Source organism: Hyaena hyaena, unplaced genomic scaffold (assembly GCF_003009895.1).
Source record: "Hyaena hyaena isolate Hyena2069 unplaced genomic scaffold, ASM300989v1 scaffold_199, whole genome shotgun sequence".
NCBI lineage: Eukaryota > Metazoa > Chordata > Mammalia > Carnivora > Hyaenidae > Hyaena > Hyaena hyaena.
Genome location: NW_024080831.1, coordinates 1,183,514 through 1,207,761, shown reverse-complemented (window position 1 = coordinate 1,207,761; position 24,248 = coordinate 1,183,514). Strand labels below are relative to the sequence as shown.

General features: G+C 46.0%; 2 protein-coding genes across 2 annotated transcripts in view; one reads left to right on the top strand and one right to left on the bottom strand.

The window, feature by feature from the left end:
• Positions 1–3,249, top strand: part of MAP3K13 (mitogen-activated protein kinase kinase kinase 13) — a 169,944-nt gene extending 166,695 nt beyond the window's left edge. The window contains exons 14-15 of the mRNA XM_039241683.1: positions 1,151–1,448; positions 2,585–3,249. Of these exons, the coding sequence (XP_039097614.1) occupies positions 1,151–1,448; positions 2,585–2,686 (400 nt within the window). The 3' untranslated portion in view covers positions 2,687–3,249. The remainder of the gene's footprint in view (positions 1–1,150; positions 1,449–2,584) is intronic.
• A 5,867-nt stretch (positions 3,250–9,116) lies between these two features.
• TMEM41A (transmembrane protein 41A) lies at positions 9,117–19,060 on the bottom strand. Its single transcript, XM_039241647.1, has 5 exons — positions 18,871–19,060; positions 17,120–17,273; positions 13,080–13,241; positions 12,329–12,467; positions 9,117–10,936 (listed from the first exon to the last, which is right to left on the bottom strand). The coding sequence occupies exons 1-5, from the start codon at positions 18,987–18,989 to the stop codon at positions 10,719–10,721; spliced, it is 792 nt and encodes a 263-aa protein (XP_039097578.1). The 5' UTR covers positions 18,990–19,060; the 3' UTR covers positions 9,117–10,718.
• Positions 19,061–24,248: the final 5,188 nt, after the last annotated feature.

The following is a 24,248-nucleotide window of genomic DNA, read 5'->3' as shown; positions in this document are numbered from 1 at the left end:
AGCTAAACCCACACGTTAACTGGAATGAGCCATTAACTGACTAGGCAGTACCCATAGCTGCAGAGTGAATGTTCCTTCCAAGCTCATCTCCAGTGGGGGTTGGCTGACAGGGTGGAGATACTTGGCCTTCCGTGGCTGCCATGCCCAGTGGGAAACGCAGCTGGTAGAGAATGACACTGAGCAGGGTATGAGTAGACCCAGACCAAGCTGCAGCTCTGCCTTCTCTGATGGTGTGGCCTGGAATAAATCACTTTCTTTTTTTTTTTAATGTTTTTTTAAATTTATTTCTGAGAGAGAGAGAGACAGCATGAGCCGGGGAGGGTCAGTGAGAGAGGGAGATACAGAATCTGAAGCAGGCTCCAGGCTCTGAGCTAGCTGTCAGCACAGAGCCTGACACAGGGCCTGAACCCACCAACCGTGAGATCATGACCTGAGCTGAAGTCGGACGCTTAACCGACGGAGCCACCCAGGCGCCCCAGCAAGTCACTTTCTTTGTCTGGCTCCAGTTTTATGGCCTGAGAAATGAGTTAGACCAAAGAATCTCTCAAGACTCTTTTACCTGTAAAGAATCTGGGAGGTCTGGGGCACCTGGGTGGCTCCATTGGTTAAGCGTCCGACTTCGGCTCAGGTCATGATCTCACAGTTCATGGGTTCGAGCCCTGTGTCGGGCTCTATGCTGACGGCTAGCTCAGAGCCTGGAGCCTGTTTCGGATTCTGTGTCTCCCCCTCTCTCTTACCCTCCTCTGCTCATGCTGTCTCTCTATCTCCTTCTCAGAAATAAATAAAATATTAAAAAAATTTTTTTTAAAGAATCTGGGAGGTCTGTGCATAAGAAGCTGAATTTCAGTTTGAACATTTCCATACCATGCATGTGTGTTCACACTGTGATCAGAGCAGCTGAGTTTCTCAAAGACCAGCAGTTGCCATCAGCTTCAAAGTGTACTGTTTAGCCACATAAACATACGAACCAAATGAACAAGGAAATTCAAATTTCCTTCTCTTTCACTTTAAAACTAAATAGTGTCTATGCCTAGATTTTTGAATCTCCCTCAGGGGCAGGAAGAAACCTAGAAAACCTCTCACCAAGGCTGTGGGCTAAGAACAGTAGTTATTCCTGCGATTAAGTTCCTTTGGTTCTTTGTGGTTCTAGGCCCCATCGCTGTATCAGCAGCTGCCAGTCGTACTCAACCTTTAGCTCTGAGAATTTCTCTGTGTCTGATGGAGAGGAGGGAAATACCAGCGACCACTCCAACAGTCCTGATGAGTTAGCGGATAAACTGGAAGACCGCCTGGCGGAGAAGCTAGATGACCTGCTGTCCCAGACGCCAGAGATCCCCATTGAGATATCCTCGCATTCAGATGGGCTCTCTGACAAGGAGTGCGCTGTGCGCCGCGTGAAGACGCAAATGTCTCTGGGCAAGCTGTGTGCGGAGGAACGTGGCTATGAGGTGGGGCTTCTCCTCCCTTCTCCTCTGATCACTGTAGCTCTTTAGGTTTAGAGCTCTAAAGTAATTTAGTGTATAAGGTAAAACAACTGCCTCCTGGAAGTAAGCAGAACTACAGAGATCAACAGAGCTCCCTGGAATAAGGGCAGTTGTCCTAAATGAGGCACAAACATGGACCTGCTCAGGCATCTTTCGTTCTACGATTTAACGCAAACATCTCCTCCTCCTGACCCCATCTCCCTTGTGGTTAAGGGTACGAGCCTCCCCCATCCATGCCCCTGGCTGATGCTCTCATACACAGAGAACACTTCAGTCCCTGTCCAGGACTGCCTTTGAAGCAGCATAGCATAGTGGTTATAAGTTTACACCTGGGATCTGACTGTCTAGATGCCAATCCCAGCCTGAGTTCTCTGCTGACTGAATGGGCAGCATTGGGCAAGCTACTGACCTCTCTGTAGGTTGGTTTCCTTCTCCATGAAGTGGGAGTGATTAACAGCACTTATCTCCTAGGGTGCTTGTGAGGACTCAATGAATTTCTAGATGTAACCCACTTACAGCACTGCCCGGCACAGAGCGGACACTATGTAAATGGGGCTGAAGTGGTATTGCTATGATTGCTGTCATCATCATCAACATCATCATTTTTTTTTCTTCCAAGATTTTATTTAAATTCCGGTTAGTTAACATATAGTATAGTAGTGTAGTATTGGTTTCAGGAGTAGAAATTAGTGGTTCATCTCTTATGTACAACACCCAGTGCTCATCCCAACAAGTGCTCTCCTTAATGCCCGTCAATCACCCATTTGGCCCATCCCCCCACCCACCTCCCTCCAGCAACCCTCAGTTTGTTCTCTATCATTAAGAGCCTCTTATGGTTTGCCTCCCTCTCTGTTTTTATCTTATTTTACTTTTCCTTCCCTTCTCCATGTTCATCTGCTTTGTTTCTTAAATCTGACATATAAGGCCATCGTCATGTCTATATGTCTTCTCTCTCCAGAAGCCTTGCAAGGACAGGACGTGGTCTCATGTATCACAGCCAGCAGCCCAGCACAGTGCCTGTCCTGTGGGAGGTGTCCCATACATGTTTACTAAGTGATTTCCCAAATGAATTAAGGTTTTATTTTGTCTCGACTTTGCAGAATCCTATGCAGTTTGAAGAATCGGACTGTGACTCTTCAGATGGAGAGTGTTCTGATGCCACAGTCAGGACCAATAAACACTACAACTCTGCTACTTGGTAATGAAAGAAAACCCATCCTGAAGATCTCATGACTATACTGGCATTTCAGATCCATCCCAGCCCCAGACTCTTCCCACTCTCTCCCTGCTGTTCCGCCTGGGAAGAGAGCTGTCCCATCTTTCTTACCCCTAGAAATGAGCTGCAATAACAGGAACATGAGACTTCGCAAATCTCTTGGGAAAAAAATATCCAAATGAAATTAAGTCTCACTGAACATTTCAATCAAGAATGGCAGGGATCTATTTTATTGAATATTCTAGCTACTGTAACATTGATAATTTATTTTTGTTTGACATTTTAACACTTTGTACTGTAAAGAGTGAACATATATGATATAGAGAGAGACACAATAATTTCTTGCAAAGAGAGAGAGAGAAAGAGAGAGAGGAAGGAAGAAAGAAAGAAAGAAGTGGAATTTAGGAGCAACATCGTTGGGAATTTGTGGGGCCAAGAGGTATTATTACTACTTGAACAGGGGACCAGTTCTTTTGGCCATTGGAGATGAAGAAGAGCCAGAGCAAGACATACTGATTATTTTAGAAAACAAAGAACAACAAAAGAAAAGCAATTCCAGGTAACTTGTGAACAGACCACATTAAGTTCAACCAGCTTGCCCACATGGGTGATGGAAATGATCTAGAAAAGACTGATGACCAGATATTTGCACCCAAGGTCTTTGAGGGCATGTGCTTCCTCTAGGAGGAAAAAAAAAAAAAAAAAGACAACTATACATGTGGAAGCTGATTTCATTTTAAGAACTTGAAGCAGCGTTTGGTAGTGAGACTTACAAATAGGATCAAGCCTTGTCTCTGACAAATACTTCCCTTTTTAATGCTGTCATTGTCATTACCTTGACAAATGTGTTACCTTGACCAGTGTGTTGATTTTTCAGACTCAAGTGCCATTTTCTTATAGCCTATTCCCTTTCCACCTGTTGACCACTTCCTCTAGGAAAAAAGGCAGGGGGTGCCAATAAGAGAAAAAGGAAATTTACAACAGTATTAGAAAAGCAAATGTGGAATTTGTGAAAGTGCATTCTCACAATGTCTCAGTTCAGCTACATGGAGAAGACGGGAACACCCCTCTCCAGTGGAACCAGGTTACTTGTCTACTAGAGTCATGTTGATTCAAACAGAACAGACTTTGAAGGCAGCTAGTATGTGTGTGAGTCTGTCCAATTTCCAATCCCAAACCACCCCCTTGTTTTTATTCATTAACTCATTCTATCTGGGAAGCTTTAGTGCCTGGCTACCACTATCAGGATAAAGGCAGCATAAGCAACTTGCAAAAGGCAACCCCTCCCCCACCACAATAGCATTTTTGTTAAATGCAACTTGTAGAGTGTATTTTACTGCACTTTGGATCAATGCAGTTTGAAATAATTGAATCTAGAAATTTACAGAAAGAGCAACTGATGCTGAGCAGCAGTTAGAGAGATTTTACATTGTCCAAGGCATGAGGTCCTGGCTTGGCTCTGGGGTCATGGGCTTTGAAAAGCATCCCAAAGTATTTCATCATGCCTTGGCTTCAAGGAAATTTTTATCTCGAATTTTATATAAAAACGGGTGTTGGCCTAGTTTCCATCTCTGTCTCCAAGATAGGTTACTGTCAAACAACCTCTCTAGGCTCAAGACCTGAAGAACATGGTTCGACTCTTTGACACTGCATTATGTTGGACTTTAGGAAAGACTTACACATACAGGTATTAAACTGTTTCCAACACAGATGAAAACATTGCCCTCTGCTGGGGGTCATGGATTGCATCAGCCAAAAAGGAAAGGTGGAGGGAATTTAGAGCACTTCCTTTGCTTGTTTGACCCCTCCATTTGTTTACACTTTATGTTGAGATGTTGATTTAAAGTTTAGTGTCTATAATTTATAGCTCTTAGGTAGGATGAAGGAAAATGTTTAACTTATACAGAGAGCAGTATTGTTTGCATTAAATTATTCCATTTTGTATAAATTCTGTAGCTGGACTACATGAAAGATCTTAAGTTATGGCATTATTATCACTGTTATTTTGTTTTATAATAATTATTCTCATTTTCTGTCGATCAGAAGGTGTGGCTTACAGTGTAGCACAATGATTGTGTTTATTGCTAACCATGAATAATTATGAATTTTTATGATTTTTATGAAGGAATGAAAATGGAACTGCCATTTGGGAGCTCCCTGGTATTCATCTTAGTTGTATTCCCTCATTTTCTGTGTGCAACAACAATCATCTGAGGATGCGGGTTCTGCCCTGGAGGCCAGTGGATACACTGTGGCTTTGACTTGATCCTGAAAGCTCCTGGGTGGGCAGATGACTGAGTGGATGGACAAATAGTTCAAAAGCTGTAAACTTTCTCAAGTTTCTTAAGAAATAAAATCACGGGACTACATTAGGAGCAAAAAGAGAATTATTTAGTCCCCTGGGAGGAGCCGACCTAGGGAGCTGCTGCCTGGGGCCCATGGGTTAGGCAGATTCAAGAGCGGGCAGCACAGTTGGTCATCTCCTTCTTGCCAGGTCCCATTGTACCAACCTTTTTTCCCTCCTGGCTGGGAGTAGCAGGGAAACCTAAAAAGAAACAAAAAGATATATATATATATTTATATATATATAAAATGACATTGACATAAAATACCTAGCTATGATGTCATCCCATAATAAGACTAGAGACATTCTAGAAGGAGGCCTACTCACTTAGAGGGTGATAGGGCGGGAAAAGTACCTTGAAAGGCCGTATTTTCCGTCCTTGGACTTCAGACCACACTCAACCGTGAATCTGTCGTCTGGTTCATTTCTCCTGGGAACAGAGAGTTCATTTCTTGGGACTTCAAACCACACTGAACTGTGAATCTGTCTGGTTCATTTCTCCTGGGAACAAGTCTATATCCTTTTTCTCTCCAACATCAAACACACTTTAGCTCATCCAGTTCTTGCCCACCTGTAGTAGCAAAAGAGAAACATGAGGGTCAGCTTCTGTCTTACATCTTTCAGTGACGGTCTTCCTCAAAAACCTACACCTGATACCTCATAACTTTGATGTTTTCTGAATTCCCAGATATGATGCCATATACCTATCTGGGTTAACCATTATGAGCATGTCAGGGTACTAGACAGTGTTGAATCTTGAGTCATTCACTGTGTTGTCAAGAGTTGAATAAAGCTCCACCTTGAACCTTTTTATTTATTTATTTATTTTTAGTAGAAGTGACGCGAGGCTTCAGAAGAGAGCAGTGTCCATAGTTTAGGTTAAAAAGAGAAATGCCTTCTCTATCCCAGCCTTGCTCTTCACTGCCTGCCTTGAGCTAACCGGGACAATTTTGAACCGGTGTGTGTTTCTTGGAGAACAGCTCCACAGTCCTCTGAGGAGTGCTAAATCTAGAGCTCAGGGACTGGAAGAGCTGATTCTTCAGTTCTGAGGACTCTGCCACAGTACTTTAAGGAACCTCATGAAACCGTAATTTCAAGCTTCATTGTTGATTGAAAGCTTAACCCCCCTTGCAATCAGTGTCCACATTCATTTAGCATCTGTTTTTGACTAACTGCAGGATAAAGAACTTTAATTTGTGTTGCAGATGAACATTTGGTTCTGATTTTCATCTATTTCTAGGTCATGTCCTCTGATAATAATTCCTATTAAAATTGCTTAGCAGAGGGACCGAGAAGCCAACATTCACTTTGAAATCATAGTAGACCTTACCGCCACTGAAGTTTAGACCTGATCGCACGATTGTGGGAGCCCCTACTCAGAAAGGGTGAAGACGCTAGCACTGTGGTAAGATGATTTGGTAGAACCTACTTGAAGTTCAGATATTTAAAAACTTTACTATAAACAAAGCATCCTTCTAGAGTTAAGGACTTTTTTAGTAGGACATACTAAATACTGGACACACATTTCAGGGCCTCATTGTGCTAAATTTCCCTCTTATCCTAAATAATAGATATGATGATTTGGGATTTTGCTGGGACCAACCTAATTTTAAATGCGCTCCCTACTGTGAAGCATTGAAACAGCCTTTCCATGTGAATGCATCCTCATTGATCAAGCGATTTACTTTTTTATCCCCATGCCCTTTTGTCTCAAGTGTTCCTCGCCCGCGCCCCCCCCCCACCTTCCATAAAATGTTCCTACTTGAACTTCCTGGAACCGAATTCTCCAGAATAGAACATACTTGGAATCCAAGGAATTACTGCCCTCCTCTGCAGTAGTGTGCTGTTTTGTTTTTCCACTAAGACAGAAACCAATATACTACCACATGCCACCATCTACCACCTCTACCCTAAACACCCAAGATCAATGTTACTTATTGATTGCCATATTCTTTCCCACCCAGCCCAGACACAGCCTCAGAACCTCTCATCATACAGCACTTGGAGAAATAATGACAACTTGATTGGAATTGGTATGCAAGGGGAAATCTATTTCAGCATCCCAACTCAAAGCTCAGAATTAATTTTCTCAAGGTGGTTTGAGATCTTGAGTTAGCCCTGAAGGGAGAATGACGGGACCACACTAGTGTTCTCCTTTGGAGCCCACCCTGTGGCTATGGGGGTCAGCAACACTGGCAGGGAAAAGGCCACTTGCTTCCACCACCGCCCTTTTGAACTACAATTCCAATTGAATAATTCCCATTACCGATGGATTGAATTCCAAAGTGTCTCTTTACTTACATCATTTTGTTGTGTTAAATAAGCATGTTCCTCCCTCCCCTTCTATAAACAGTTAATGTTAGATCCCAGTTAACCTGCTTCTTTCTTAGACCCTGTGAGGCAAATGTATCAAAACGAAATGATATTCTTTTTAAGACTTTGATGTGTATTGATGAATTTAGTGCCTTTCCAGGCAGCAAGCTTTTTCTTTGCCGATTTCATAGAATCAAGGTCCTACTATACTCATACCGCCAGTGTTACCAACCTCACAGACTAGCACATAAGAATTACATTAGTCTGTTTGTTTGCATGTTACAGCCAATACTACAAGCATGTATTCAAACTGGCATGAACTAGGTTGCCAAGTGGAAGATCCTTCTGGAACCTGGAACACTTCTCAGGGACAGGTGGCAGAAGAGGGAAGCTCTGAAAGCACTGCTCTGAAACCAGGGTTACCCCAAAGGAGTTGGGCTAAGGTTTTGTTAACTGTCACATGACCAGGGCATGATGGCAGGATTTCATAAAGACAAGCTCCTAAGCAGATGCAAGGCCACTGTAAGAAAACTTTCAGCAGACTTATTCTGTGGAGCCATTTCACAGCACTTGGGAATGCCAGCTCCTGGCCCCAGGCTGCCATCCAGTGACCTGGCAGACAGAGTCCTTCAATGGTTATATGCAGAGGGACCCTGCAGCCAGAATGTGCAAGCAATTAGGAAGATAGCCATTTTTTTCTTTCTTTTTTTAAACAAATAATATATTTTTAAGCTTATTTATTTTGAGAGAGAGCACAGGAGGGGCAGAGAAGGAAAGGAGGGGTGGGAAGAGAGAGAGAGAGAGAGGGAGAGATTGAGAATCCCAAGCAGGCTTCACACTGTCAGTACAGAGCTCAACGTGGAGCTCAAAGTCAGGAACCACGAGATCATGACCTGAGCTGAAGTCCAGAGTCCGACGCTTAACCGAGCCACCAAGGTGCCCCAAGAAGATATCCCTTATTGACCATATCTGAGTGGCTTTCCACCTCCAGTGCCCTCTTCTCAGATTCTGCAAGTGGGAAGACCCACTCTGATTCTTTAGTGCAATAATTTGAGTTCCTATCAATTTGGAGCGAATTCTTTCTTGTGGTTAGGTCTCAAAATGAGCTTCCTCATCTGTCTCCCTGGATCTCCGGTACCATCAGTCCCCTGCTCCCTGTGGTTTCTGACGCCAGCTCCATTTGTACTGAGTAACTGTACAGTGATGGGAACAAGAGCGACTATCAAAGCAAACAAGTGCATGGAATTAAAAAGCTTGCTTCACTCTTCTCTGGTCCTGTCTTTTCCTAAGCTACTGTTTGTGTCCTGAAAGCTGCCTTCATGGGCCTCCGCACCTGTCAGAGCTGTAGGGCAAGGAAGACTTCACATTGCAGGGTGCCTGCAGCCAGGAAAGCCAGGTGTGGAGGTTCTCTGTGGCTGTGGTTTGACACACCTACAGAAGGAAGGGACAACCATCCCTCTCTTAGAGTCTCTTTCCCAGGATTCTGTCACATTCCGGACAGGTGCCCTTCTTCCTTCCCACGGCTTTCCTGCTGCCTATCTTGTAGCTACTCTGTCATTGGCAACTCCACTATAAAGCAAAGCGTAGAGAAGGAAAAGGTGAAAATGAAAATCTGGCTTCCAAGGAATCCTACTGGTAAGAAGCCTCCTGAGAGAGGAATGCTAACACACCATTTTGGAGTGTCTGATTTTCAGTCAATCCTCATTCCCACTGGCAAGGGGAACTGAACGTTAGCAACATGTACCACACACCCCATACAGAAGGTTTATATCCATTTATTTGGGAAATTGCTTTGCCTGTAAACTCACAACTGGTAAGGCACATTGTAGCAAAATCGTGGGGCAAGAGGGAGAGAGACAAACATAGGGATCTTGAAAAAGGGCAAAGGGCACACACTTGCAATCCTGGAGAAAACATACTAACTTCCCCGTCCACCTCCAGAACACAACCTTCTCCTCACCCCCACTCCTGTTACCACGCTTCTTTTAAAGCAATACATCTTTGAAAATGAAGTCCTTGTTGTGTTTTTTGGATATACCATGACCCAAAAACACTACCTGAGAATTCATTCTTCCTCCTGAACAGGAGTATTCTCAAGAATTCATGTAGAGCAAGTGGCTTGAGTGAAAGCCTTGGCAAGATTCTTGGCTGAGCCAAATCAAAACCCAGCAGATGATGCCCAGAGGCAAGGGTTCTGGTAAGCAATGACGAGTTACTCCTGTACCGTGTAGGATCCCAGGGCTGGTCAGTGCAGGCGCCAAGGTCCTTCTGTGCTTGGAAGCATTAACCCAGGTGTGTGTCAATTCAATACTGCAGCCGTAAGAAGCAGCAACAGCTACAGATCATTAAAATACAACACAACAAAGTAATCCAAAACCAAATTTTTCTCCTCGGATTAAAAGCTAAAATAGAATTACATCTCAGTTATTCTTGACAAATGACAAAATGACAAAAATCCAGAGGCTACGCTGGCTGACAGCTGAGTGTACTGAACCCATTCTCCTAGCAGGACAGAGATGGGATTCCCACACAGAAAGGACAGATTATAAAATGGACAGGTCATTTGGTTCCAGTGCGTCAAGGGGCCCTGCCCCATTCAGACAGGTAAGAATGTCTCCAGAACATACCCAGAACATGCATAGTTTGCTGCATTCATATTTAATAGTCTATTTGCAATCAGCTTAATTGTCAGAACATGCAACCAAGAGATTTGACATGTATGATAATGTCAGTGCATCTGAACACAAAGTATCACAGAAATCACGGTGCATTTGACTGTAGGTGGAAGTTCTATGCAGTTTGTCAGCTAGTTCCCCTTGGTTTATGGAAGAGGTAGGTCAGCAGCAAAAAAAAAAAAATACAGAAGAAAACAGTCTCCAAAGAGACTGACAAGATGAAGGGGTACCATCAGTGATGTGGGTTCATGCCATCATTTACACCAGTAACATCCACTAGGGATTTAACAGAACACCGGTCACAACAGCCTACCACTTGTCAAAAGAGGCCCTGTGGACAGGACAATCCACATCCTCTCCTGAGGCAGCGCATGGCTTGCTGAGAAGCAAATACAATAGACCATCCGGAGCTCCTTGTTGTTCAACAAAATACAAGCAGGATTTTCTAGAAGGCCATCCATTTCACGTTTCACGGAGTGCTCTGCTAAATCAGGACTGGTTTGAGAACCTGATACAGTTCACCTTCTAGAACACAGAGTGTCCTTTATAAAAACATTGCACACAGATAGACAGTGTCCAAATCACCTGTTGAGGGTAATTAAAAAACAGCGAGGGGCTGCACAGGACCACATCCATTATACAAATAATGCAACAAAGTCCAGCGACACAGCAACTGAAAACCCAGATCATGTGTCCTTCCTATTTAGATGATGAGTGTTGCTTATTTCATTCAGATGCAAGTCCTTCTGACTAAATTTTTTAATGAGCGTTCCAGGAACTAAGGCCACCAGGGCAATGGCCAAAAGCTTGAAGACCGTTTCCCAGGAGAAAAGAGCATCCAGAGAGGTCAGAGTTGACAGAATGGAGCCTGTCTGCACACAGATAAAATTGTATGGGATCAAACCTGAAAGAAAAAGGCAAGAGCCTGTTACCATGGGCAGCAAAATGAAAAACAATAACCCGTCACAAATATCCCCAGGAATTCACAACCCTGACTCCAGATTTTTTTTCCCCAACTCCTGACCCCTAAGCACTTTACCTCCTCCCTTCCCTTCTCCACTCCTTCCCCTCCTTTCCTCACTTCCCATAAACTGCCTTCTTTAACAGACTTGAGATGACTTATAAAAATACATAGACTACAATAAGACAAAAAAAATTTTTTAATAGGAAAAACAAAAGAGTCAAGAATAAATTAATCCGGGGATACAGTTAACACAAAGAAGTATTAAGGTTCACCAATTTGCTAGAAGTGTCCCAAGCTGGGTTCTGAGCACCCAACAGCCGAAGTACTGAGAGGCACCAGTATTCTGGATTTAAAGTATGCTAAGAGAAACACAATTTTCTTAGAAATAGTACTATTTTCATGTTTTATACTGTTTCTAAAAGATCAAATCCACTGGGTCCCAAAAGTCTGACTGGTAACCAGACAGGCTGGTTGTATAATAATCCCTCGGGGAAGCTGTTAAAAACACATTCTTGGGCTCCCCCCAGAGATGCTGGTTACCTGGTTACCCTGGGATAAAACCCAGGGACCTGTATCCCAACAGCTTCTCCTGACCGCTACTCCGGAGACTCTGATCGGTTTGGGACCCCCGATAACCTGTTCCTCCTCTATGGTAGATGATGCCTCAAGTTCACAGAACACTCAAGGTCACACAGCTTGTCAGAAGGGGGACTGGAGTCCCGGTCTCCAGAGTCTTTCCAAGCCTCCTGCCACGTAGGTAATTACAGGCTGCTGAGGGACTGAGACACTTTGAAAGCCAAAATGACCAGAATGAGCTGTGGTCAATTTTGCTTTGCTTTAAGATCTGACTTTCTCTCAAGAATTCTCTATTAATAGCAGCTGCTCAACCACAAATTTGTTATGTTCGACCTAGAAGCTCTGAGTAGTCTTTCCCTCTGTGCTCTGAAGTAGGTTTGAGAGAGGCAATCCTTGCCTAGGCTTAAAGTAGGATGGTTTACTTCCAGTGTGGAGAAAACAATAGTCACTGATTTTACAGGATGTCAGCACGTTAACCACGCTGATGAAGGTGATCCAAGGCACAGACTTTGAGAAACTCTTCTCTAGTTTCAGCCCCTCACGTGGCCAAATGGCTCATGGAAGGTAAGTAGCTTATTGAAGGTCATACAACTGTCAAAAGGCAACAAAGAACTTCACTAGTACTAGCTCTTCTCAAGGCAGATTTTTTTTTCAAGGTAGATCTTCACCAGAGACCAGAGCCAGGCACATGCCTGTGTGGCTGATAATACAGGGCAGGCCCCCAACGTGACAACGCTTAACCCACCAGCTCCTTACCGATCAGAACAGAGAAGAAGAAATGCACAATCGGGATGTTCAGAATCGGAGCTGAGAGGTTCAAGAACCAGTTTGGTGTCATGGGGAAAAGTCTCAAAAACAGTAAGAAAAAAAACAAGCTGTTTTTGTTCTCCTCCACCTGTAGCCAAAAAAGACAAGGCCATTAAGATGCAGAAAGAATCTCTAGCTATAGCAATCTGTTAGTGCCAAGCACTTTTCTAGATACTTCACATATTCTCTTCCTGAATCTTCCAAGAACCTCCAGGGTAGAGATTGTTTTCCTCATTTTTAAAAAAAATTGTTTTAATGTTTTATTTATTTCTGAGAGAGAGAGAGAGAGAGAGCGATAGCATGAGCAGGGGAGGGTCAGAGAGAGGAGACACAGAATCTGAAGCAGGCTCCAGCCTCTGAACTAGCTGTCAGCACAGAGCCCAACGTGGGGTTCAAATCCACGAACTGCAAGATCACGACCTGAGCCAAAGTCGGGCGCTTAACCCACTGAGCCACCCAGGCGCTCCTGTTTTCCCCATTTTTCAAATGGAAGTACCTAAGGCTCAGAGAAGTCAGGAACTTGCCCAAAGTCACAGAGCTGGTAATGATGAGGCTGAAATTTGATCCCAGGGCTGTGACTCCTGAACAAAGGAACCCCTGGGAGCTCCAAAGCAGGGTTGAAGAGTGCAATGGCAAACTCCTCAGGGCCTTGAAGTGACTCTCCGGGGGGTCAACACTCAGCTGTGGCCCCTCTCCTTACCTTCCTCTGCAGCAGGGATACTTTATCAGGAAAGTAGGAGACCACCAGCTGTTTGCCAAAAATACTAGAGAGCAGGTAGCAGCACGTGGCGCCCACTGATGTCAAAACACAACACAGCAGAAGCCCCAGCCATGGTCCAAATAAAGCACCAGCTAAAATGTTCTGCAAAAACAAAACAAATAAAACAAAGTAAAACCCTCAGCCATTAGAACATCTCGTGGCTACCAGTCACCTTGTACTGGAGCCTGAGAGTCATGGGTTCCCTCCTCTTTTAGTGATTTTTCCCAGCCAAAACCCAATTCCCATTTTATTTTATTATTGATTTATTTTTTTAATGTTTATTTATTTTTGAGAGAGAGAAGGAGACAAGTGCGAGCAGGGCAGGGGAGGGGCAGAAAGAGAGGAAGACACAGAATCTGAAGCAGGATCCAGGCTCTGAGTTGTCAGCACAGAGCCCGATCCAGGGCTCAAATCATGGACCATGAGGTCATGACCTGAGCCAAAGTTGGACACTCAACCAACTTAGCCACCCATGTGTCCCCAACTCCCATTTTATTTTATTTTTTAAATTTATATACAAGTAAGTTAGCATATAGTGCAACAATGAGTTCAGGAGTAGATTCCTTAATGCCCCTTACCCATTTAGCCCATCCCCCCTCCCACAACCCCTCCAGCAACCCTCTGTTTGTTCTCCATATTTAAGTCTCTTATGTTTTGTCCTCCTCCTGTTTTTATATTATTTTTGCTTCCCTTTCCTTATGTTCATCTGTTCTGTGTCTTTTTTTTTTTTTTTAATATTTTATTTATTTCTAGGAGAGAGAGAGAGAGAGAGACAGTGTGAGCAGGGGAGAGTCAGAGAGAGAGGGAGTCACAGACTGAAACAGGCTCCAGGCTCTGAGCTGGCAGTCAGCACAGAGCCCGACGCGGGGCTCGAACCCACGAACCGCGAGACCACGACCCAAGCGAAAGTCGGACGCTCAACCGACTAAGCCACCCAGGCGCCCCTGTTCCGTGTCTTAAAGTCCTCGTGAGTGAAGTCATATGGTATTTGTGTTCCTGTGACTAATTCTGCTTAGCAGAATACCCTCTAGTTCCATCCATGTAGTTGCAAATGGCAAGATTTCATTCTTTTTGATGGCTGAGTAATACTCCATTGAATATACACACCACATCTTCTTTATCCATTCATCCATCGATGGACATTTGGGCTCTTTCCATTATTTGGCTACTGTCGATAGAGCTGCTATAAACATTAAGGTGCATGTGCCCCTTTGAAACAGCACACCTGCAACCTCTGGATAAATACCTAGTAGGGCAGTTGCTGGGTCACGGGGTAGTTCTATTTTTAATTTTTTGAGGAACCACCATACTGTTTTCCAGAGTGGCTGCATCAGTTTGCATTCCTACCAGCAGTGCAAAAGAGTTCCTTTTTCTCCGCATCCTCGCCAACGTCTGTCGTTGCCTGAGTTGTTAATGTTGGCCATTCTGATAGGGGTGAGGTGGTATCTCATTGTGGTTTTGATTTGTATTTTCCGGATGATGACTGATGTTGAGCATTTTTTTCATGTGTCGGTTGGCCACCTGGATGTCTTCTTTGGAGAAGTGTCTATTCACGTCTTTTGCCCATTTCTTCACTGGATTATTTGTTTTTGGGGTGCCTCAACTCCCATTTTAAAGGTGTGAATAAAAAGGAATGGAAGAGCTGGAAACTCCAACCTTGGCCTTGGTCCCTTCACCTTCTAAACAGGGAGGATTAACACTTCAGAAGGCAGGTGAGAATTAAATGGAATAATACAGTGCTCGCAGCCCCCTGCCTACTACATGGGTTATGGTAGGTCCTGCAAACACTGGTGCTCCAGGAAGGGAGAAACGGAACTCACACGTTGTTTTTACTATTTTAAAGGAACACAAACCACCAATTTCCCTTCAGTAAGACCACACAAGCTATATAAAACTCCTTCTTTCTTTGCTTCTAGCCGGAACTACATCTGTGTGGTACACAACACGGGGGTTCCATGTTGAGGAGAGTTCTAGCCAACACTTAAGTCTTCATCTAACAAAAATGGAAAGTGAACTGATATTCCTTAAATACACTTTGGCCAGTAGACATTGCCCTGCCAACCATGGGATCCAAGAGAGAAAGTAAAAGGGGAACTTAGATGTGAGAAGATGGGGGTCTGATGAGCACCTGCTATATGTTAAGTGCTTGACACCATGTCTTATTTAATCCTATGACGACCCTTTGTCATATGCCAGCCTCACACCACTCTACAGGGATAAGAGACTAAGTATCAGGCCCAAGCTCACACTTGGCAGACAGGATTCACCCTCAGGTAGCATTTGACTCTGTCCTGAAGAGGAATCAGCTCAAAAGGAAGGAAATCCCAAGAAGCCAGCTCCTGACTTCCAGCACCACACACCTCCCCTGTTTCTCTTGGCATGGACATGTTTGCTTTTGTTCCAGTTTCCAACAAAGATTCTGCTTACGTGCATCCAGCCTGAGCCTGGCATAGAGAAAAGATGCCAGGGCAGGAGAAAGAAAGAAGCAGGACAGAAGGAAGCTTTCAGGGGTTTCCTCTGCTCAGTCACTTAGTCATTCAACGAATGCTGAAGGCCACTGTGTGCCAGGCACCATCACTGAGCCAGCTGCTCTACGCCCACGTTCCATTCAATTCTGCCACGCAACAATCCTGGGGGGTTGTGTGAGTATCCCTGCTTTCCGGATAAGGGAATGGGGCTGGAGAAATTAAAGGGTTGGCTCATGGTTACACAGCTGGGATTCAAACGCACCCCAGGCCCTAAAATATACACACATTTACATACAGCAGCTTAAAATGCTGCAGGGAGCACAGCAAGGTCCTTCTGTAGAACCTGAGGTGGGGACGGATGAGAGGCAGCCCGCAGCTGAAGCGCATGCCCAGGCCCAGCACTGCGGCTCCGGCTCCGAGTGCTGGGGGCTGCCTGGGAATTCAGAATGACCTGTCCTCCCACACCAGGGAAGCTTCCAGCCTCGCCAGCCTAACATCACCATGAACAACTTATGTTTGTTTATCAAACATTTGTGAAGGCACTTCCCCGTGCAGGCAAGGAAATAAAAAGCTGAGAATAAGGAATGGGCCTGGTCCTTCAAGAGCTCAAAGACTAGTGGAGAAAAAAGATTAAAAAAAATAATAATAAAAAAAAAAAAAACAGAAAACAGTGTCAAAATGCAGAACATTATAGAAGCTCTGAGAAGGAACAGCTGAGCCAGCCCACATTGTATGTGTGTCCAGGACAGCACACAGCCATCAATGCCTTGCAAACAAAAATAGCACACCTGAGAGAAGAGGCAGACTCTGGAGCTGGGCAGACATGGGTTCAGACCCCAGCCCTGTCCCCTTGGACAGTTACATCTCGCCACCTGCTTCCTTATCTGTAAATTGTGATACTCAGGCCCACATTATAAGGCCATTAGGAGAATTAACTAAGGTCAGTAAAGCAACTGTGAAAGTGTCTGACACGTGGGAAGCTGTCAACAAATCACTGCCACAGCAGTCTAGCTCTGGACCGTAAGATATGCAGCCGCTACGAATACGGAAGGTGGCGGGGCACCTGGGTGGCTCAGTCAGCTGAGTGTCTGACTTCAGCTCAGGTCATGACCTTGCAGTTAAGTTCGAGCCCTACATCAGGCTCACTGGTGTCAGCGCAGAGCCCACTTCAGATCATCTGGCCCCCTCTCTCTGCCCCTCCCCATCGTGCACTCTCTCAAAAATTAGTAAATATTGGGGAAAAACAGAGGAGGCACTGGGTGGCTCAGTCCGTTCAGTCCAACTCTGGCTCAGGTCATGATCTCACAGTTCGTGGGGGTCAAGCCCCATATTGGACTCTGCGCTGACAGCTCAGAGCCTGGAGTGTGCTTCAGATTTTGTGTCTCCCTCTCTCTTTCTGCTCCTCTACTGCTTATGCACAGGCTCTCGCTCTCTCACAATAAACAAACATTAAAAAAAAAAAAGACAGAAGGTGGCTTTCTAGCAGGCACAGAAGGAGGGCAGCGGACTGACCAGGAAGCTGGAGCCAGGGATGGCAAAGCCCTGTTTGTAGAGGTAGGCACTGCAGAACAGCAGGAACACGTAGGCCTGATGCTCCTTCCGGTACTCTCGAAGGACCTCAGAAAGTTCCCGCAGCTCAGCCAAGTCTGAGGGGAACCACAGTGACCTGGAGATTTGGAAAAGCAGATGGAAACAGGAGTCCAGATCAGACTAGCACCTAAAATACTAGTTGTATTTTCTTCCCAAAGTAGGTTTATAAATGTACCCATCATCTGGTTTGCTGGGAACACACACATAATGGAGGCCCAGGATGACAGGTGACCTGATACAACACAGCAGAGGCAGACAGAAGAGCCCTAGTTTTGGAAGCAAGAGACCTGGCTTAACATCTCAACCCTGCTACCATCCAGTAGTGGGATCTTGGGCTAGTGCCTGGGCCTGTTTCCTTACAGGAAAAATGAGTGGTAAGTTTCCTTATAGTTCTCAGGTTTTATGATCTATTCTTAAGAGACAAATGGATTAATTTTCAGGCAAGAACCATATGTCCTAAATTGCCTTCCGTTCATGGAACACTCCCTCCCCCACAAACTTCAGTCCGAGGACAATTAAAATTTCACATTGTTCCTGAGTTCCCAGGTAAGACTGTTTATCAGTCACTAACCAGCCAGTTAAAGATTCTCTGGTAAGTATATCTGTCCCATACCAGAAACATAACCTTCTTGATAATATGTCGGGCTTGAAACCAACCCTTTCAAAGAGGCTGCTTGTTCACCCAGCTCTTTATCCGGTCTTTAGTGGATTCTGAACCCTGTTCAAGGGTTACAGTGTAAAGGCTACCTTGCCTCTGACACTTTGAGAATAACCCTTTAATCCATCAATGATCAATTATGAGCACACCCTCCTAGTTCTCATCATCAAAATGTTTCTTAGTATGTCTGACACCCACAGCTAAGCCTACCCAACCTCCCAACTAGAGTAACTGAAAACAGTTACCCTCGTATTCAAGTATCAGTAACATCCTTGTGAACGCTCTGCGGCTCCAGGCACACTTCATAAACTTTATCAACAGTTCGCAACGCTGCCGGCAAACCAGCCCGGTAGGTGTGGCACCGCCTCCTGCCCCACCCAGACGGTCAGGAGATGCGGGAAAGTACAGACATCCAGGAAGAGGGGCGGATCCGATCACTAATTCGTGAATATTTCAAGAAGTCCTTGCAACACTTCTGCCGACCGAATGCCGTAGAGTCCCAAGGGCAGGGCTGACGGAAGTGGGGGCGGGGGGTGGGAAGAACGATGGAGCGGAGGCCGAAAGCTGTCGCGGGGATGGGGCTGCGGGACGACACAGGCGCGAGGGTCGGCTGCAAATGCGGGTCAGGGCTGGGCCAGGAAGGCGACCGGCACCCGGCTCCTGCTGCGATGCCACCGCGCGGAGAGAGGTGCGCGAACCCGCGCCGCCGGCATGAGGCTCCGCGTTTCCCTCGGCCCTGCCCGCAAAGCCACCGACCGCGCGCCCAAACTGCACTCCGCGCCGCCGGCAGCGCGCAGGTTCAGTCAGGGCCAACCCCAGCTCCCATTCACCCGGCCGGCCAGAGACCCGACAGAGGCGGCCAGGACTCCAGCCCCGATCTCCGGAACCACAACTGAACCATGGGCCCCCGACGCCTCCGATCCGGGAACCGAATCTCCGACTGGAAGACCCCATCCTCGGACCTGCGTCCCTTCGTCTGACCCGAACCGCTGCCCCCGCCACCCGCGCCACGCACCTGCCTCCAGTCTCCTCGTCGGAGCCCAGCGTCCGCCCGCGGGGCAGTCGCGTCGACAGCAAGTACAGGGCGAAGGTGCAGCCGACGAAGACCAGCAGGAGGCCGAGCAGGGGGCGCATCTCGCGGCCGGCGATCGGACCCGCGGGGCCACAGGGGAGCCTGCAGGCAGCGCCGGGCGGGGCTGCGCGCCGGCCTGCGCCTACGGAGCGCATTCACGGACGGACCGGGGCGGGGTCCGCGCCAAGCCCCGCCCCTGAGCCCAGGCCCCGCCTCCGTGCTGCGCTGCTCGGGCGGGCCCGTCCGGATTCCAGAGGAAAGTGTCTTCCAGCGTCTCCACGCGTGCGTCTGCCCTCGCATCCGCTCACCTTTTTACACGTTAACCTTTGGCTCTTCCTCTGCTTATTTGCAGGTTCTTTGCCAGGCGCTGGGAGATCCAGGGGTGATTCACGAGTCCTGCCCACAGCGAGCTTGCAGTCTAGTGCTCAAGAAACTTTCGTCCACAGCCAGCTGTGACACAAAGCAAATACAGCCAGGACTGCAATCAAGTATGGTGGGACGTGACCAGAGAAATGGTGAAAATTACTCTTTATTGAGCGCCTACAATATGCCCATTACCTTTAATCCTTACAGCAATCCCGCAAGGTTGGTATTTTTGTCTTGAACAGATGAGAAGTCTGATCCTCAGATTAAGTGACATCCCCCAGCAGAGAGCCCTGATGACTGCTGCCAGCCCTGACCACCTGAAATAGGGCATCTCAAGATCTTTGTTGGTCTCATAGCTCTGGCGGCAGAGTCCGCTTATTTTGTTAATGGTTCTGGTAAGATTTCTCATCATAATTTCTAGCTCTGCTGTGCCTGCTTCAAGCCATGAACCTAGGATTCTAAATTATCAGTTAAACTCATCTCTGGGATATTCCTCAGGAAGATGACACCCTTGGCTGTGGCCACAGCTTTTGTTTTTATATTTAGAAGGGTGCTTATCTGGATAACTTTCTGTTATTGATAAGGCTCTTGACATTTTTTTTTAATTTTTTAAAACATTTTTATTTATCTTTGAGAGACAGATCACAAGCAGGGGAGAGGCAGAAAGAGAAAGAGACACAGAATCCGAAGCAGGCTCCAGGCCCTGAGTAAGCTGTCAGCACAGAGGCCCATGCGGGCTCAAACCCATGAACTGTAACGTCATGATTTGAGCCAAAGTTGGATGCTTAACCGACTTAGCCTCCCAGGTACCCCAAGGCTCTTGACATTCTTAAGTGAGGTTTAGGGGTAGCAGCTGTAATCATTTTAAGACTAGTAAAAAGGGGCTTTAGGTATCTTAGAAAACCTGTGTCTCTGAGGCCTCCAACTATTAAGGCATTCCTAAGCCCAAGGCTGGTAATAACCACAAAGGAAAATGTATTCCTCTGGTGAGCAGAGGACTCCAGATGTTAAGAGAGAAAGAGAGAGCATCAGGATTAGATTTCAAGTCAGCCTGGGTCCAAAACTAGTGGTCCTACACTGTGTGGATTCATGGTTTCAGTTTACCTTAACGATGAGCAGGACTTCCCCATAGAGAAAGGAGGAAGAAGGTGAGCTGGGGGCCCAAGTAAGGCACCAGAGTCCAGTTTTGTGAAGCCTAAACTGTATGAGAAATGGGTGAAAAGTTGGAGACAAAGTGGAAAGCAGGCTCAGGAGCTGGATTTTTTCAATACAGTATATGGTGAGTCACCAACAGAGGTGTTTAAGCAAGAGAATGATTTAGTTCCCATTTTCGGATATTTGCTCTGGAGGATGATTACAATACATTCTGAATTGGTCGCTGCAACTGTCCTGGTAAAAAAGGATGCAGGCTGAGCCAGGACCACAGCAGTGGGGATGACGGGAAGGGGAGGAGCTGAGCTGGTAAGACATATGACTGATTACATGCAGAAGAGGCAGAGAAGACCCCAAATGCCACAAGCCTAGACAATAGAGTAAGCACCCTTGCCATATCGTTCAAAGCACCTCTTCAGTCAGATAGAGAGAGCCTTTCAGAATTCAGAGTGTACCAGGTCCTAGCAATTCCACATCCAGGAATTTAACCTACAGATATGCCCACAGATAAAGGTGTGGGTACAAGGGTATTCTCTCAGCTTTGTTTTGTTATTAAGAGGTTGGGAACAACTTAAATGCCCATCAGTTGGGGACTAGTGAGGTTAATTGTGGAATATTCACAAAAGAAACAGTAAGTAGCTTCCTAAAAGAGGGAGCCAAGTCTGTATGTCCTGATATAGTGCAGTCACCATACACATATTGAGATGAACATCGAACAAACAAGTCGAATTGTTAGGGTACATCCGTACTATGACACATCTGTAAAAGGGTAAAAGAAAGGGGGGGATATGCTTTACCTTTTGAAAATACTGAAGTATTTATGAATGAAATGATTCGGTGTCTGGGATTTGCATCAAAATAATGGTGTGGGAATTTAGTGGGTAGGGATACTAATCAAACAAGATTGGCCATTCAATTGATCATTGTTGAAGCTGGATGATGGGCACATGGAAGTAGATTTTATGCCGTTTATTCTATTTCTGTATATGTTGAAAATTTTCCACGTTAAAAATGTGGGGAAGTTCTCAATTCCATTCTCATTGTCTTCCCTCAAGCCCTCCATTCCACCTGAGTGTATGCACCATGTTAGTTCATGTCTGTAACAACACTCTTCCCTCTGTCTGGCAGTCTCTGTCTGAAAACTGCTGCTCTTTCATGGCCACCCTGGACAATTGGCACCCCCTCTGAAAAGTCTTCTCCAGCTCCTACAGTCAGAAAGATTGTTCCTTCTCTGTGCATGGGGTTCCCAGTGGAGTGTCTGTATTCCTGTTATTGCACATACTATGTCATTATCCATCTCCCCAGTAGACAGTAAACCTTTCAATAAATCAGACAGTGTCTCATCTCTCTTTTGTCTGTCTCAACCCTTATCCCTGTGCTTGGTTTATAATTGGCACTTAATAAATGTTTGTTAAATTAGTGGGTCAGGTCTAGCGAAGAAATGATTAGTTGTTTGGACTGGTACATCTTGATTTTGAGAAGTCAAAGGAATATAGGAAGAGAGAAAGTAAATGAGAAACTAACATTACTGAGCCTATGCCAGGAGTATACTGGGATAAGAACAGTAGTGAACAAGAAGGCAAGGCTTCTACTCTCAAGGACCTGACTTTCCCTTTGGTCGGGGGACAGCAAGAGGCTCCAGTGAGAGTTACAATTATAGAGTATAATAGGTGCTATGGGGAAAATAGACATGACTTATTCAGCTTATTCAACTCCAGAGAAGCAAGTATCATTAATCCACTGAAGATGAGTGGATGAGCAGGTGTTCAGACGAAGGTCTGTGTGTGTGCTGCTGAAAGCCGCAGCTGTGAGTGCTGAACAGGACTCAAGCCCCGCCTGAGCCCGTGCTCTTTCCTCTGCCCTGCTGCCTCTCAACAAGCAGGTGAAAATCCAGAGCTCTACCTGAATTCGGACCTGGAGGTCATCTGTCTACAGAGTTGAAACAGGAGAGAGGAGAAGGACTCCTAGGGAGACAGACTTTGGAAAGTAATGGCAGCTGATAGTCAGTGAGAACTTAGACCTCACGGTAAGCATTTTACATGCATGCATGAATGTTTTTACTCCACATAACACCCCTTGTGAAGTCCAGGAAACGGAAGCTTAGGAAGAGTTAAGTCAACAGAGGCCACACACCAGAACCTAATCTCTTACCTTATGCTACCTTCTTGAGAGAGAAGACTGAGATCAGAAGCCTGGTAAGGAAATCGTGGAACCAGAGAACAAGATGGCTTATTTAGGGATGTGGCTGACAGGGGAGGTATATCCTAAGAGTCTAAGAAACACTGGTAGAAAAGGAACCAATGTACAGTCTCTGAGTCCATGGAAAAACCCAGCAGAGAGTCATGAGGGTTGAGGGATTCCTCCAACCTGAGTTGGTAAGAGACCTTTAACAGAGAGAACTCTTTTGGGAGATGCAAACCTGACTCCCTACAGGCTCACTACCTAACCCTCTGCTTTTTGCCTGACCTGCCCCACTCTCCGTGATTCCTATTCTGATTTCTCCTGCTCAACCTGTCTGCTTGGGGAAGAAGCCTTGGACTGTGCTCCTCGCTCCCAACCCACTTCCACACTGATCTGTCTTCCTGACCCAGCACCTGCAGAGCTAACTCTTAACCCGCTGGTGCACCACCTGCAGTCTACACCAGCTTCTGCTGAGACCATTCATATGCAGCCCACGCCCAGGCAGCCTGACAAAGGACAGCGGTAACCCACTACCAGGGACACGTGCTGGACTGAGAAGCAGGTAGGTGACAATGGCTCAGGGAAGTGGGAGGGGGAAAAAAGGCAAGAGGTTCCAGTGAGAGTGAATTACCCAGGCACTCACCGAGGCTCTTTGCCTGTTTCCTTTACTGGCTTAATTAGATCTTCACGGAGCAATTGAAAAGAGGAGCTCGAAGGCCACATGATTTAGGTTCCCTATCCCCATTCCAACCATAACTGATTGGAACAGGATGGATACCTTCCCCAAGAGGAGGGTCAAAGGGTTGTCTCCTCTCCCTGGACTTCGGAATTGGACCACCTAGTGACTGAATAGCTGGGCACACGATGGAACCAGCGACCCCAGTGGTCCACAGCTGCACTGTGAGGAAGCCAGGCTGAGTCAGACTCATGGCAGAGCACAGGGTTAATAAAGGTCCATGAACTCTTACTAAAGGCCAGCAGCTGCCCCCATCCCTGCCCTTCTTGAAGGCTGATGGTTCAGCTCTTGGGTTTCCACAAGCCCCCTCTGGTAAAATTTGGGTTCGTATGAGTAGATTTCTGTTACTATGATCCAAGGTCTCCTTGGCTAAGATAGGGTTTTGCAGGACCGAGAGCATGGGGCAGGGATCTAAGGATGAGAAGTTACAAGTTTAGGGTCTGGGAAGTACCACAGTTAAGTGTGTTGATGTCTAAATCCAAGTGGAGGTGACTCCCTCAAATTCTAAAGATGAGTCCATTCCATTGTGTTCAGCAGACATTTATGGGGCACATGCTTTGTGCCTGGCACTGTGCTGGGTACCCACAGCTTCAGAGTGGGTACAGACACAGAAATATATTACAATATGAGATAATAAAAGCAATGATAGTGCACATACAAAGTCAGCGGTAAAGTGGGTGGCAGAAGGGAGTTGTGGAAAGCAAGGGGGACTTTGAACCACAGCTTGGAGTCATCCAGGAATGCTGGAGGGGCCTGGAGGGTTTTAGCTGTGGCACTGAAATGGGAAAGGGGGAGAGAGCAAAATCTCTTCACGTTCAGGACAGGTGGGCTTGCTGAAGGATGGTGTCGGGACCATCTGGAAGGTTCAAAGATGAGTGAAGAAAGC